At 35.7% G+C, this 15,979-nt stretch overlaps 1 protein-coding gene across 1 annotated transcript; it reads left to right on the forward strand.

The window, feature by feature from the left end:
- The first annotated feature begins 1,872 nt into the window (after nt 1-1,872).
- On the forward strand, nt 1,873-15,956 carry LOC110959502 (uncharacterized). Its single transcript, XM_022206385.2, has 6 exons — nt 1,873-1,908; nt 2,219-2,408; nt 6,542-6,613; nt 8,837-8,947; nt 9,272-9,422; nt 12,460-15,956. Exons 1-6 carry the CDS (start codon nt 1,873-1,875, stop codon nt 12,713-12,715), a joined length of 816 nt encoding a protein of 271 aa, XP_022062077.2. The 3' UTR covers nt 12,716-15,956.
- The last annotated feature ends 23 nt before the right edge of the window (nt 15,957-15,979 follow it).

Consider the following 15,979-nt stretch of genomic DNA (forward strand, 5'->3'; position numbering starts at 1 on the left):
CGTGGCCGTCCACGCTGCATCGTGCATATATAATACATGCACGATGCAGCGCCGACGTCCGTCCGTGTTCCGCGCTCCAGTCGGACGATGATTTCTGTTGCATTGCACGCTCACTTCCACTTTTGATGACGTATCGCGCTCAGACGACTCGTCGACGCGTCGCTAGTTGCAGCCCTAATGTTTAACGAGATTATGACAGTTTCTTTCTCAGCGAGGAACAAGTGAAACAAGTGGGCTTTTGTTTTTGCTTTCAGGGACTTGTCTTTCTGTTTCCAAGTTTGATCTGTGAATTCAGTCACTGATATTATGAAAGATGCAGTAGTTTTGCCTAATCTCTTCTCTTTTGATTCTTGTTTATGTGATTTATGTTCATATACTCATTTAACTGTCATTGTTCCATAAAGAAAAATCTACTTTTCCTCTCTTTTTTCTTTAGGGCAGACAACGAGCATGAGAAGCCGGTTGAAGTTTGTTTGTTTTTTCATTAGAAAGCAGCCGTGCAGCGACTAATCATCCTACAGCCTGAATGTGTGATTCTGAAACGAGACGAGCAGAAAGTGTGAAGAGGGGAGGGCAGCGAATCTTTAGTCAGACCCGGTGAGAAAAAAACATTTGTTTCAGATCAGGTGGAATCACTGATGTTACTTGAAAATGACTAATAACCAGCTGCTGGTTTTAACCACCGGAGGACGAATGAAAGACTCAAACAGTGAATTTATCACCAGATTAAACTGCAGCTCAGAAAAGAAGCTGCTCTATTTATATTTCTGTGGGTTTAGTTGTTAAAGTGAGGAAGTGACTGGTTGGGTTTGAATAGTCTCACACTTTTTTTTACCCTAATTTAAGAAATTTAACTCTTTTCCAATCAGATCAGAAAATGCAAACAAGAAAACAAACTATTTATGGTGTTTAACATCATCTTTCAGTAGCGGACAAATGTAACATTTTAGCTCTGCACTGAGACTCAACAAACAGCACTAATACTTGAGCTGTAACACAAATGCAGAATACCTCTTATGTAAACAGCACTACTTTGTGATGCTTCTCAGTGGATTAGTGGTTGACTATGTGTGGGCAGGTTACACTTCTTTGTTTCTGCTTTGAGTCAGTTTATCTTCCCTGCAGATTTTCTCCACCAGGTGCAGAAGGAGAAATGTCTATTTTAAAGGTGTGAATCCACAAAGAAATATGAATTACTGAAAACACGTAATGACATGATGTAATATTATAATTATTTTCTGAAAGCCAGTCATGACTGTCTGGTGCAGCAGCTGCTGTCTTAAATTTACTATTTTATCTTGTTTTTGTTCTCTTTTATTTGTTGAACTGTTTTTTAACCCTCCTGTTGTCCTCATTTACAGGCACCAAAAAATATTGTTAAGTCTGAAAAGATTAAAAAAATTCCCCAAATTTCTGAAAACTTGCAAAACCTTCACCATAATTATTTTACAGGTATTTGTTATTTTTGTCACTGATTTTGTGGGTTTGAAATGTTTAATATTTTTTATAGTATAATTACTGCCTGATTTTTTCTTTTTTGCAGAATATTTTTTACAGTGTGCAACATTCAGACACCTGGAAAATCTCCAAACATGCTGCTGCAGATACAATATCACACATTTTGTATTCTTTACATATATTTTGCCTTTTTTTGTACATGAAGGGACTCTGTTTCTCTCTACGTGCTGCACATGTACAGACATTTGACATATATTTGACTCCACACCCTCCACTTTCATTCTCCAGCTAAAACCAAGTTTCGGATTTATGTCTACTTGTGCAAACACAGAAACGTAGTGCCTCAAACACCCGGTCCTAACCAGGATACTCTCGCCCATTCAAACCCACTCAGATGTCTTTCAACACGCCTGAATGCCAGAACTCGGCTTCCTGTCTCCACCGGCTGAGGTGAAGACAGACGCCATTACAAAAAGCTCTGACATCCTGCGCAATTAAAACCACAAAACACAGGACGTTGTTGTTTTTATACTGCTGGGTGCATGTAGTGGCTGTCTGGGGCAAACGCACTCACTTTTAAAGATGTAAACTAACTTTCAGGAGATGAAAGTGTGCAGAAAATCACCTGAAATTTTGCTGAAACTACAGTGACTGTTTCAGCTGTTATTTTGCTGCAAACAGATCAGATCTGTCCGAGGCAGAAGGCGCTCTGTTTATGTCTGTCTTTCAAGCTGCACCAGCTTCCTGATTCTCCGTCCAGAGAGCCGCTTTCGCTGCTGCTAAACGAAGAAGGAAATCCCTTAAGAGTGTTTTCACCGGCTATCTGAGTACGAACAAGAAACTGGGCGTGCTGCCCCCGTTCGCTGGCTTTACCACCAACATCGGGACAGTCCCACCAGAATCAGGAGATGCAGCGCTGCAGCAATTCGTATTATCATGTGTTTATGTCAGTAGAGGAGTGAGGACATACCAGTACTTCCCCTTATTCTCAGCGACAGTGATAAACATGAAGCTTCTGCTTATTGTCGACAAACCACAGCAGAGGACTGAAACTAACACCGTGTTTTGGAGACGGTTCGCACTACTTTTTGACTTCACACGGTGTTAAAATATGTCACAAATGTGCAGTTTCATCTTTAAAAAGGCACTGTCATTTCCCAAAACAGTCAGACACTGTAGTATTAAACAAATGTTGAGCAAACAGGAGAAAATAGTGCCTTTGTTGGGACTATTTACAGTAGTGGATCAATAAAAAATTGGTTTTCTAGTTAGCATTTAATTCAGCAGAAATGTAGAAGTCAAAAAAAGTAAACGGCTATTTTAATTGATTGTTTTTGAACTAAATTATTCCTTGTTTTGTTTAAAAATGGGAAAAAGTGACATCATCAAATGTCCTGTTTTGTCAGATCAACAACCCAAAACCCAAACTTGTCCAGTTTACTATCACACGTGACAAAGAAAAGCATCAAATTCTCTTATTTTTGAAACTATCATCAACATATAGTTGGTGTTTTTGTATAAATTCCAAAAGATTTGCATCAACATTGAGAAATTCAAGTCATGAAATCAACTTCTTCCATCAATAACCAAAGAAATGTTTTAAATAGACTAAAAATTCAAAAATTATTCTTTGCATAGCAATTAGCCATTTTTTGTCTATATTACATCAGAAAGTTAACTACTCAGAAAACCTCATGTTTGCAAAGCTATGGGAATGGCTAGTGTGATGTCACGGACCACTTCCGTGTCCTACGCCGCGGCACACCGAACGAAAAACACAATGACAGTAGCGAAAGAACCGGTCACCTTTTTCACTGTGACATCTTATTTTGCGGATTTTCCAAAGTCGGTAAAGCGAGGTCTTAACTCTTACAACTCAAACAGAGTGGCAGGTGGTTTTAAAGGGAAAAATTCCCAGCAGCACACTCTAGCGCCAACTTGTGAGGGGAGCACATGGCTAATTTGCATATGTAAATAACTACGCATCTCTTTACACTAATCATGAATCCATAACAGTTAAAATAATCTTAGCCAAACATTTTTAGCAAGTCAGTCCAAGTATTGGACTCAATTAAATCCAAGTCACATAGACCCATATCCTAGTCAAGTTGAGTATTTTGGGCAGATTGGTCAAGCAAGTCCAAGTCCCCAAAACTGGGACAAAAGTCTCAGACTTTATTCTTATAAATTAAAAGTATAAACTTATTATCAGAGACTTTAATCTCGACCACTTTTAGTTTCTTTTGTAATGTGGCCCAAACACTCCTCATAACACAAAAAGATAACATGATTCAAGCGGCTAATACTAGCTAGCGCACGTTAGCTCCTAGCGCTAAACGTGTTTTCTAAGATTAGAAATCCGACTTACCTTATCAGTGTCAGTCATCTTCTCCTTTTCGTCCAGAGGAAAGTGGTAGAAAGATATCGTTTTATTTACATCATTTCTATTGTTGCAACACGGGACACAACACAGCACCATTATATCGTTGGTTTGGTAGGACACGGAATTGACGTTTTTGGACACGATGACGTAGTTACTAGCCATCCCCATAAAGTCCATACATTTGATCTTAAATTTAAAAAAAAAAAAACTTTGCATAAACAGCATTAGTTCAAAGTTAATATGGTGAAGGAACAATTTCAGGAACTAAAATTCCTCTTAGAGTGGCAAATAGACATTATGTGCTTGATTAATCTTTATCTATATTATGTCAATTATTATCTTGGAATATATTCAGTTTACTATAACGTGTGACAAAGAAAAGCAGCAAATCCTCGTATTTAAGAATCTAAAAACTGCATGTATTTAACCTTTTTTAAATAAACCATAAAATAAAATCATAGCATTATCAGCATTGGCTCGATATTAATACATTAAATGGGCAGAATTTTACAAACACTGAGATCAATAGGTCAAGAGATGCTTGACATTGCTAACGCTAAATAACACTAAATATGTTAAAATTATTATTAGGTCTGTTTACTGTCATGTGTGACAAAGAAAACCAGCAAATCCTTGTATTTGCCACACAAAAAACAGCAAATATTTGATTATTTTTTTGCCTGAAACAACGTCTGAAACCATAATAGTTGTCGGATAACTTGCAGCTTGAAAGCGATGTGCTTTTTATATGTGTGGACGACAGTAGAGCTCTATGACAGAGACGAATACGATCTATGAAACTCAGAAATGAATGATATCATCATTCCAAGAACTAAAACACTACAGAAAAATGACACCTGCTGTATAACATGCTGTTTATGGGGATATCTAGCGTCATAACGTGTATTATTTTGTAGTCAAGCCTGGAAAAAGGACGGTATTTTGACATTTTGAGAAATTCAGACATGCACTACTGTTAAAAAGTTTGGGTCACCCAGACAATTTTTTGCTTTCCATAAAAATTTACATTTTTATCCATGTGCTAACATAACTGCACAAAGGTTTTCTAATCATCACTGAGTCTTTCAACAGCATTAGCTAACACAATGTAGCATTAGAACACAGGAAATGTTCCTCTGTACCCCTATGGAGATATTCCATTAAAAATCAGCCGTTTCCAGCTAGAATAGTCATTTACCACATTAACAATGTCTACACTGGATTTATCATTCATTCAGTGTTATCTTTACTGGAAAAAAAGAATTTCTTTGGAAAATAAGGACATTTCTAAGTGACCCCAAACTTTTGAACGGCAGCATAAGCGAGGATGATCTGATGTTTTTATACCATGGACAAGTTAAATTTGTAGTTAGGAGTCATGTAGATTAAATCATTAACTTTTAAAAGAAAATACTTGCATGTTTTTTCTTTTAAAAGTTGAGTCACTGCTACCTAGTGCTGTGTTTTCCTACCTAAGTCGCTGTTATGGTGGATCCTTGATGTCGTTAAGGTGAAACTCGCGTCCCGAAGACCAACTCCACCATCCTGGACTGCAGCGTCTTCAAAAGGATGAAACATGTTATAATTAACAAATATTTTCCTTATTATAGAACTGCAAATTATATTTAATTAACTGTTTCAGACATTTGTCAAGCAATAAATGGCAAATATTCTCTTCGGTTGTGCAGTACTTTCACAACCGAATTTGGTAAGAATAACAAAATGACACCAAACTCTTTTGATGTTTTTTTAAATATGAAACTTAATACAGTTCTCAGGAGTTGTGTACTGTATTGTAAGTGACAATTTTGTGGTATTTTCTAAGATTCACAAGCATCATAGTACCTGTGTCCAAACTTATGGCCATGGCTGTAAAATGCTTATTTTTCCTATGTATGGAATCCTATGGCCCACCCTGTAGTTTATGCATTCATAAAGTTAATGTTTCTTATACGACAGCCCGGTTTTACCTAGCCCTGGTTGGCCTATTTTCCCTGAGTGTTTCTCCATTGTCTAGTCCTTGCTGAATCTTATATTTTAGCCTGTTCATAGCTGTAGTCCTGTCCCTACTGGTGTCCCTTGGCTTGTTTTCTCCACTCCGCCCTCTAGTTTCAGGTTGAGTTCAACCCTTTCCTTAGTTCATTCACCTTCCTCTCTCTCCCTTCAGTACTGTTTGCTTTTTGCTTCTTGTCATAAAATCTTTGTTTCTGCATTTTTTGAGTGCTGAGTTTTCTGTCTGCGCTGACTCCCCGTAACACCCTCATCTGCCTTGTTTATATGTTTATCAGCATCTTTTATGATTACAGCACTAAAGCACTCATGCACATCCCCTCAGTCTCAGAGTTCAGATAAAGAGGGCAGGGCTTCTTTAACCCGCTGAGCCTTCAGGCATTTGGCCTCAGACCTCGGCTCTGGTCGGCCTCGGAGGTTTCTGCTGCTCATTGTCCACCATGATCATCCATCTGCTCTTCACCGCTCTCATCCTCGCATCTCACTTCACATGTGGTGCTTCAGGTTTAGATGGTATTTCCTGTTTTTTTTTGGTGTTTGCTGCTTGTTTCCATGAGCGTCCATTGTTTTGCCTGTGTGTGAAACTGATGAAGGATAAAGCAGAAGCAAATTAAGCTCATGTTCCCTTTTTTTTTTTTTAAACGCTTGCTAGTTTGACGTTTCACTCATTTGTTAAATCTGTGTCTGCAGGTATTGTGGATTTACAAGCGGCCAACCTCACAGAGAGAAACCAAACATTCACATTGTCCACAAACAACAACAGTAAGTTTATTTTGTTGCTTCAACTAACGAATGTTTTCAGTTACTTCCTAAATTAACAGATAAATTCTTTAATCTGTGAAATTTCAGCATCTTCAGACTACTTCTCCTGTTTAACCAACAGCTTCAAAACATTCAATCAATGGTTATCAGGGCTGTAACTATAATTATTTTGATTTTTCATTAATCTGTAAGTTATTTTGGGCATTAGATGATTAGTTTTTTCTCCATAAAACGTGAACAAATGTCTGGTATAATCTTAAAATTTGTCTGACCAACAAACCAAAACCCAAACATATTCACTTTACTATCCAAAATGGCAAAATCAATATTCACATTTGTTAAATCCAGCAAACGTTAATTAAACCAAATCTATTTAGTTGCCGATTAATTCAGCGTTGACTGACAAATGGATCAGTAGTTACATAAAACCATAAAATATCCACATCTGGAACCAGAGCAGAAGCTGGAGGCAGGTCATTTTGGGGGAAATGACTTTAATGTCTGGGTTGTCAAAACAGTAGATGAATTATATTTTCTGCCCCACATTTCCACAGTTTCAGAAGCAGGCGGCACTCATGGGACCTTGCTCAGAATCGTTTTCATGCTCTTATTCTGAAACTCGGTTTTGTTTTTGTTGAGATGTGCTCTAAATTTTGAAATGGGAGTGTTAATATTTTAATCAGTCTCACCTGACATTAAGCAGGTCTGTCTGAGCATCTCTGGGAGGCCTGCATAGGTAGACAAAATAACTCAGCTTAAATTCAGGTAAATCCAAGATTATAATGACCTATTTCACTGTTTTCAAACTTATTTTTGGTCACAATCCTGGTTGAGTCTGTCTCAGTGACTGAGTGGAGATATAACAGCTTTAATGAGGCGTTCAGAGAACATCTGTAAATTGTAGCTTCAGAAAACAGCCTGGGTTATGCTCTCCCCTCTAAACTGAATGAATCTCTGCATGCATCTCTGTCATCCACCCACACAAATAAATCCTCAACCTTTTCCTAGACAAGTATGATAGTGATGAGTCAATAATTGATTAATAAATATCATAATAGCTGATAAAGTAGCTGCAGTACCTGTTTTTGCCTCTTACTGTTAAATAATGCAGTAACCTGAGTAGTTCTGGGTTGGTCAGCAGAGAGCACAGAGGGAGTTTAGCTAGCAAGGGGTACCATGACAAAGACTTCTGTGGCAGTTTATGGATTCAGACCAGCAGAGAGATGCTAAGACAATGTTCCACTACTATAGTCAAGCTGCTTTTTGCAAAAACAAAACTCCGATAATACAACATAATAGTCCACCATTTCATTTTATTGTTAATTAATTACTGATTGATGTTGCTGCCAATTATCAGATTAGAAAACTGCTTAAAATGTGCATCCCTAGTCATTGATTAGCCCGATTAAAAACAACCAAATGTTTAATTTCTGTGTACATAAGAGGATGAGACAAAGGATCCCTAAAAATGTCAGTTATCAGATGAAAATTTGTCAGATAATTACTCACTTATTAATAGTACTACTACTGCCACTGCTGCTAATAACTGCAATATAAACTTAGTATTAACAGAATAAAGTTAAAATTCCCTAATCCCAGCATCTTAAATGTGAATATTTCCAGGTTTCTTTCCTCCTTAATGACAGCAAACAAATGCAGATTGGTATTTTTCACCATTTTCTGACCAAACAACTCACAGGTTAATCAAGGAAATAATCAATAGATGTATTGTAAATGACTAGTCAACAATAGGAAAACTGAGGCAAAGAACCCCAGAACATTTTAGTTATCTTTGAAATCAGATGAAAATTTGTGAGATAATTACTCATTTCTCAAAACGGCTACTAGTACTACTGCTATTTCTTTAACCAATAAATCGCAACAGAAAGTTAATACAGTAGTATAAAAGTCCAGATTGTTAAATGTGAATATTTTCAGTTTATTTTTTCTCCTCAATGAGAGTAAACTGATTATCTTTCTGTCATCTTGGGTTTTGGGAAACAAACATTTTCCCCCATTTGACATTTTATAGACAAAACAACTTCATTAACCAACGATGAAAGAAAATTCACTAAAAAATTTGTTGTACCATTAAATCTGTACAAGTAGACAACATTTTAAGTATGAAAAAAGCAATGATTGCCACTTAAGACCTAGATTTGAGATCATTCACTCAGCAAACACAGCATTGCTGATATAAAGTGAATTAAATCTTTCCTGCAGATACAAGGAAACCAAACAACGTCACATCCAGTTTGTACTCAGACGAGAAGACTCAGATTGAAGATGAGCTGGAAAGCAACTACACGTCTGCCGTAATCACAGAGGATGACGGTGAGTCGAAAACTACTTATTCTGCATGAGGAAAGGAAATCCCCGGTTCTTATCTGTGCCTTTAAATTTCCTGTTCTTAGGAGAATGTGCATTATACAGCTGAAACTTTAAAACAGTGCAGCGAGCGACCAGCAACCCAGTTTCACTTTCACACAGAAGCCGAGATAAACAATCGCTGCTCAACGAGCTCGTAACGTCTCAGAAAACCTTTCACATCGAGACACTTTAACTGACGTAGTTTATTCATTTAAGCCGGTGCTTGTTTTATAAGTGTGTGTCGCTGCTAGTTCACGTATGTCAGAAGCTGTATTTAACACTTTGCAGAGAGTTTCCAGGAGCAAGAAAATATATTTCCAGGTCAACACTGCCATCAGGAGCTGCTGGCAGAGTCCACTCACTACTGTGGTGAAACTTTTCACCAGGAAATGGAGTCAATCAGCCCAGAGAAGTGGTGCATCCTGGAGAATGTCATCAGGTAACAAACAACTTAAGAACACTGAAAATACCTCCACTTTAAAGTAGTATGAGAATAATTTCAGCAACATACAACTAATTATATCAAACATAACTGGAAGAAGGAACGAAACATGGAAATTACAGATGACTGGATTAATATGTGGAAGATTCATCACACATCCACTAGAAAAATTTAGTATGCTTTATTATTACAGCAAAGATGAAAATAAACATTTAAACTGACATCAGAATGAGCGTGGAGAACTTGATGTAGCTCACTCACATGTGAGAAAATAACTGTTTAGGGAAACCGTATGTGAAGAGCTACAACAAATAATGTGTGATGAGATCCCTGTGAGTGGCAGTGTGCTTTATCTTTGTAATTTCTTTGAAGAGAGTGGGAAGGGAAATGACAGATATGTAGTGAAAATACTGCGAGTGGCATGCAAAAAAAGGCAGAACGAGAAACTGGGAAACAGAAGCATCAACAGAGGACCAAAGGTTGAAAATTATTAAGGACATCCACATAATGGAAAAACTAACTCACAAACTGAGACTACAGGAAGCACAAATGGACAGAATACAGGACTGGAAATGTCAATGTTGGAGGGGAAAATAAGGATTAACAAGACCGAAGGATGATGTAAATGCCCTGTAGCTATCCGGGCATTGTTCAGTTGTTTTGCTTGTTTTTCTGTCTTGCTTTTGTGAATTTGCATCAGTGCTGGTGTCAAAATACATGACATGGATATTTAGTAAAGTCATTGCAATGCTACTGATTTACAACTTGACTTTACAATAAAATGTAAATAACGTGCAGGTATAAAATCTGCAGCTTCACAAACACCATTACTTTGTTTTACAATGTTTGACCGTAGTTAGTACACAGTTTCTACAGCATTATTATCTGCTATTTATATATATATATATATATATATATATATATATATATATACTAATACCTAAATTACATTTTTAAAAAGTCAATGTTTCCCTATTTTGTTGAATTACACATAACATCTTTTCAAATAACAGAAAAACTAACTTAACTTACATCATGACTGTAAAGTAAAACTGTGAACAATGGCCACATCAAAAATCTGTATTTTTACAAACAGCAATTTGACTGTAAAATTACACCATTTCTTATTTCTATATCAAAATTTATGACTTACTATTTTAACTACATACTAGGTGCATAACAGCCTGCTAATGCCTGCAGGATTCTACTTTACATTTAATTTGTACAGAAATGATTATTTATTATTGGTAATTATATTATTTCTTTACTACAGAGGAGGTAATTTAACTCTGAAGTTTAAAAAAACTTGTGTACTTTTGCTTAAGTAACACTCTAAACCCAGGCCTTGGACTATTTTAAACGGGGATATTAGTACTTTTAATAAAGTATATAAGTACTTCCTCCACTAATCGTCCACTTTATTAGCACAAACACAATAAAATGTTAAAAAAAATACAGTCAGAACTCACCATAAACCGAAGCTTGTGTTACTTTTAGAAGTCGTCCATCTCCGTGGTCTATTATATCCACTGTTTGTTTGTTTGTTTGCTTGTTTAACAAAACGCCAAATGTCAGCGGCTGCTAGCTAAGAAGCTAGGTCGGCTTGTTAGCTTTTTTGTTAGCATCGCTGGTAAACTAGCTTTAGCTCTCGAACTCTCCTGGTTGTTTTATCGAAATATTTCTGCTAATTTTCAAAGTTTTGTTCGTCAAAAAATTACAGTAGAATTTCTCCTTCCTCCTCGCAGCTTCTTCTTCCACAGTTCTGTCCGTTTACAGCTTCACATTAGCTTTACGTCTGTTGATGTAATTATTTAATAAATTTCACCTCGACGGTGACCCTGCAGTACCGTTTCTGACCACATTCAGTGACTCCCATTGACCAGCCGTTACTACCCAGAGAGGCGCTGTTTTGCACATTAAAGTATATTAAAGGAGCTCAATGAAAACTTCAACAGAAGGAATCACAACAAAATACAACTACTAGTTCAAATATTACGATTATTATTCACTTATTAAATGATGATTTTATTTTTTTCAACAAAGTGGTTTGAACAGTGGTATAAAAATGTGAAATATGTAATTAATGATGACCTAACAACAATAATTTTAGGAATATTAGAAATAATTAATGCTTTTCCCCAAAAAAATGTGTATTCTATGTTTTTTATTTCACTGCAGATAGATAAGAAATGGTTAGATAAATAATACAAGTAATTCATGCACATACACTTAATGGTGCAGCTGTTGATTTAAGGCTTTTTGTTTAGCATTGAAAACATAATATAGGAATCATTTCACACTACACTGTAATAAAAATCTGTAATTTTACAATTTTTTCTGTATTTTTGTGCATTTTTTTCTCTATTTTTTTGTTATACATGAGACTGAAATTACAAAAGAGACTCTGAATTTACATGTCTGTTGTAACATAACATTGAAAACTTGTAACTATAATGAAACATCTACATTTTTAGAAAGAAAACTGAGATTTTTTAAAAATTGAAATCAACAGATAAAACATATTTATAAATTTACTGTAATTTTGCTAGTTAATTTGAATTGTAACATTTCATGCAATTAGGGACATTTAACAGACAAAAGAAGAATTGATTGTGTAATTTTACACAGATTTGTTTTTTAAATGAGAGATGTTTTGTACAATTACTGAAGATTTCACAACAAAAATGTGGAATAGATGTGTTTTTATTTGTGTATAATTAGTATAAGCATCCGTCTATCTCTAAATATTATTTTTACTATTATTATTATTGTTATTATTATCGGTACTTTCGTGGTTTTAACACATGTAAATATGTATTGTTAAGTAAAACTAAAAATACTGTTGTTCTCATTTAAAATTAAGGCTAGAAAATGTATTTAATTGATGGAATATTATTACAATTGTTATGAGACAGTTAATTTCTGTTACTTTTCCATAATTTTTGGGTGTCACTGTAAAAACATTAAGATTTTTTTTTAAATTTGTTTTGGGGTTTTTGACATTGCATCTGTAACTTTTCCTCATCTGTTGCAGGCCATACCATGAAATGACAAACTGCTTGGAGAAGCTGACTCGTCTGTTCGGCTGCTACTTCCCAAACCCCGACATCCAGGACTTCTTCCTCTTCATCCACTCCACATACTTCCACAACTGCAGTAAAGGAGGCGAAGGAGAGGAGTTCCTGGAGGACGCTCCTCACAGCCTGGTCGTCGTCCTCACCATCATCCCTGTCGGCTTCGTCCTCGTCCTCATCTATCTGGTCGTCTGGATGAGTAAAGTCCAGGATTAGTCTCCACCTTCATCGCAGAACAAGTTTATGAGAAAATCATCACAGGTGGTTCAGAAAAAAATCTACATTTCTAGATGTCTTACAGCCATGAGCTTAGATTTAGTTGGAGTGTTTTCTGTGAATTATACGAGATAAGTTCTAATCAGATATTTAAGTTTTTGCTCCACCGTTTAGGACTTATTTCCATTAAACAATATTTATGTCTACATTGCCAAAAAATAAATGTTTTTAAACAGTTTTTACCTTTAAGTTTTTCAAATTTTCTCTTGTTTTACAGTTTTTCCCTGTTTTCTCAATCTACAGCTAATAACAGAGAAATTTGCAGAAAAAATATTTATTATTTTTTTAAAGGCTCAAAATGTGTAGTTTTAAAAGTAGTATTTTAATGTCATCATTGTTACTATATTTAAATAGAGCAGATTGGTTTCCGTTACTAGAAGTAACAGTTAAATATTTAAAAATGTTTTTTTATTTTTCCATTTTTTATTACAGATAATATACAGTAAAATCACCAGAATAAAATATTATAAAATATTATTTCAGATACTGACTTTAAAAAACTCTAAAACTAATGTCAAGAAATATAAATTTAAAAAATGACAACAGTAATGTCCACATCATTCAACTCAAATTGAAACTGAATTTAAAGTAAGTTCTTGTATTGTGTCAAAAATCTGTATTTTTACAAATAGTGACTACTTGTTTTTGCAGCGTGCGACCCTAAAATGAGAGCATTACTATATTTAAGTTATATATATTTGACATTATTTTCAACAATTTCACCATGTAATGTTACACTATTTCATCATTTTTGTTATGTTTTTTGCTGCTTTTTGATTAGCTGTTTTTCTTTTTTACAAATATTTGGAATTTAAAATGCTGTATATTAAGGACTGAAAAATGATAAATCATTTTGTAATTTTTATTTGACAGATATTTCCTGTTTGGTGAAAGACATAAGTGTTATCTCAAAAAAATCACAGATGAAAAAATTATGAAGGCCACTTACCGGAAACGTGTCTTAATCAGACACATCAGAAGGGTTTACAGTGTGCAGACAGTTTGGAAGCAGTTAACAGGTCCATAGTTTTTACCAAACAGAAGAATCTGCTGGTTTACTTATTTTAACCAGGAATATTCCTATCCTCCTCTGATTAAAATATATGCTTGTGTCATTATCAGATACAATGACAGTGGAATCAGATGCCTTTATAGTCTCGAGAGCTCAACCCATAGACTGAATATAAAGACGGATGTAGCAAGCAGCCCTGAACAAGTTGTAACAAAAGTATTATCCAGGAAAAAATGCATCACCAGATACTCTGAGAAATGACTTGGATTGGACCCAAAAATTAGAGCATCCCCAGTTAGATCCCCAGTTAATTGAAATAAACAACCAGAAAAAGCCAATACAAGGTTTGAAAAGTTAGAATTAGAGCATCTTAAAATTTAATTCTAAATCAGCATTTAAGGTCTTCACTGGAGATGCACAAATGTAGTTTTTGTCATTGCTTCTGATCCAATTCAAGTCATTTAATATTTAGTGTCTTTTTCTAAATAACACACACTTTAAGTATTGCAGATTAACTGTAGTACCTGGTTGTGCCACCAGGTGGAGCGTCTTGCTGTTTAATACTAGAGTGCCTGTATATCAGAGTGGCGACATGACAGGTCCAAAAAATTTTGGTCACGTGATCTATGGGCGCCATTTTGTTTCCTATTCATGAACGCCGGGTTTTCCTGTTAACGTTGTTTACACCGCAGAGAGTAATTCCAGGTCTTCCAACGCTTCTTAAATTCCCTGAAAAATGACGGGCTGTTGTGCCTTTGGGTGCACAAATCGGTCAGAGAAGGGATTCCAGATGTTTAGGTTTCCCAGTGATCCCGAAAGAAGGAAACTGTGGGAAAATAAAGTCCGGAGAGTGGGATGGAAACCGACTTCATCATGGTTTTTGTGCCAGATTAGTCCCATGTATGTACTTTCATGTTATGATGTATGGGTGAATGACAGATAGAAAAGTTTGATGTGATTTTAGGCAGTTGTGGTTATTTTGACTTTGACCATTTTCATGCATGGAGATGTGTTACTGGTGACTGTTGGGTACCGTAACCCATTAAACTTCAGCGGCCCATATTCAGGCCATCTTGAGATGTGCAAACGTATTTTGCTAAATTGACTGAAGCTGCAAACTCGATGATAGAAACATTATACACCCATGGAAAGCTTAGATTCTCATGAATCCGCCGGTATAAACCACTTTCAGATGTGATTACCACAGCGGGTAATATAAACACATTTGTCCAACAAACAACAAATAACCTAAACAGCACAACTCACCTTTGAAGGCTCATAACGAGTCACAGATGAAAATATTCAACAAAAAACGGCCATAATCCAACCTTGGACATCCAGACAAAACAAGCGAGTAAAATATTTTGTCCAAAACATGTCTTGAAATCAGTAAACAATCCACAAATAGCTAGTTTTCGTGAATGTGCACCTCGCGCTGCGCATCCCATATTTGGGATAGGCTCCAGTAGAGTTCCTGTGTCCTCTAAATTGTAAAAAAAAAATCATTATTATTGATAAGCAATCATCCTTTTTTACTTTTGAACGATGACTAGAAAGCTTAGAATGTAAAAATCCAAATAAAACACATAGCGCTAAGCAAGTACACACACAGTCACGGGTGCATTAGTGCGTGGCATAGTGAATGGAAACAAAATGGCGTCAAATCCCCAGTTGTCGCCACTCTGCTATACAGGCACTCTATTTAATACTACTATTACACGTATCTTAAAATTTCAAAGGTCTATTCAAGGAGTATTCGACACAAAGTACTACTTGATGTCCAAGAACTTGTAGATTTAAAGCTTATTTCAGTCCAAACACTACACGTAGTTTTAAAGGTTTATTCTACTCAAACAGTACTTTCTAACAAGTTATGGATTTAAAGGTTTATTCAAGACCAAACACTACTATATGTCCAAGAACTTAAAGTATTAAGGGTTATATCGACTGAAATTGTATTCTATAAGTACCAAGTTATGGTTGTAAATGCTAATTTCAGAAATACTACGTTCTGTCTGTGATTTAACTTGGTGACTAAGAGTTACTATGTGGTTGTATCATTATCAGGTTAAATAATAATGGAATATGTTTATGTTTGCCTTTAGAATATCAGAGTTGTACAAGGTGCCTGTGTTTTCTCTCAAAATAAAGCAGCATTTACCCTCCAAAGGCCTCTAAGACATTATTGCAGA

The sequence above is a fragment of the Acanthochromis polyacanthus genome, chromosome 19 (assembly GCF_021347895.1).
Source record: "Acanthochromis polyacanthus isolate Apoly-LR-REF ecotype Palm Island chromosome 19, KAUST_Apoly_ChrSc, whole genome shotgun sequence".
In the NCBI taxonomy this organism is placed as follows: Eukaryota; Metazoa; Chordata; class Actinopteri; family Pomacentridae; genus Acanthochromis; species Acanthochromis polyacanthus.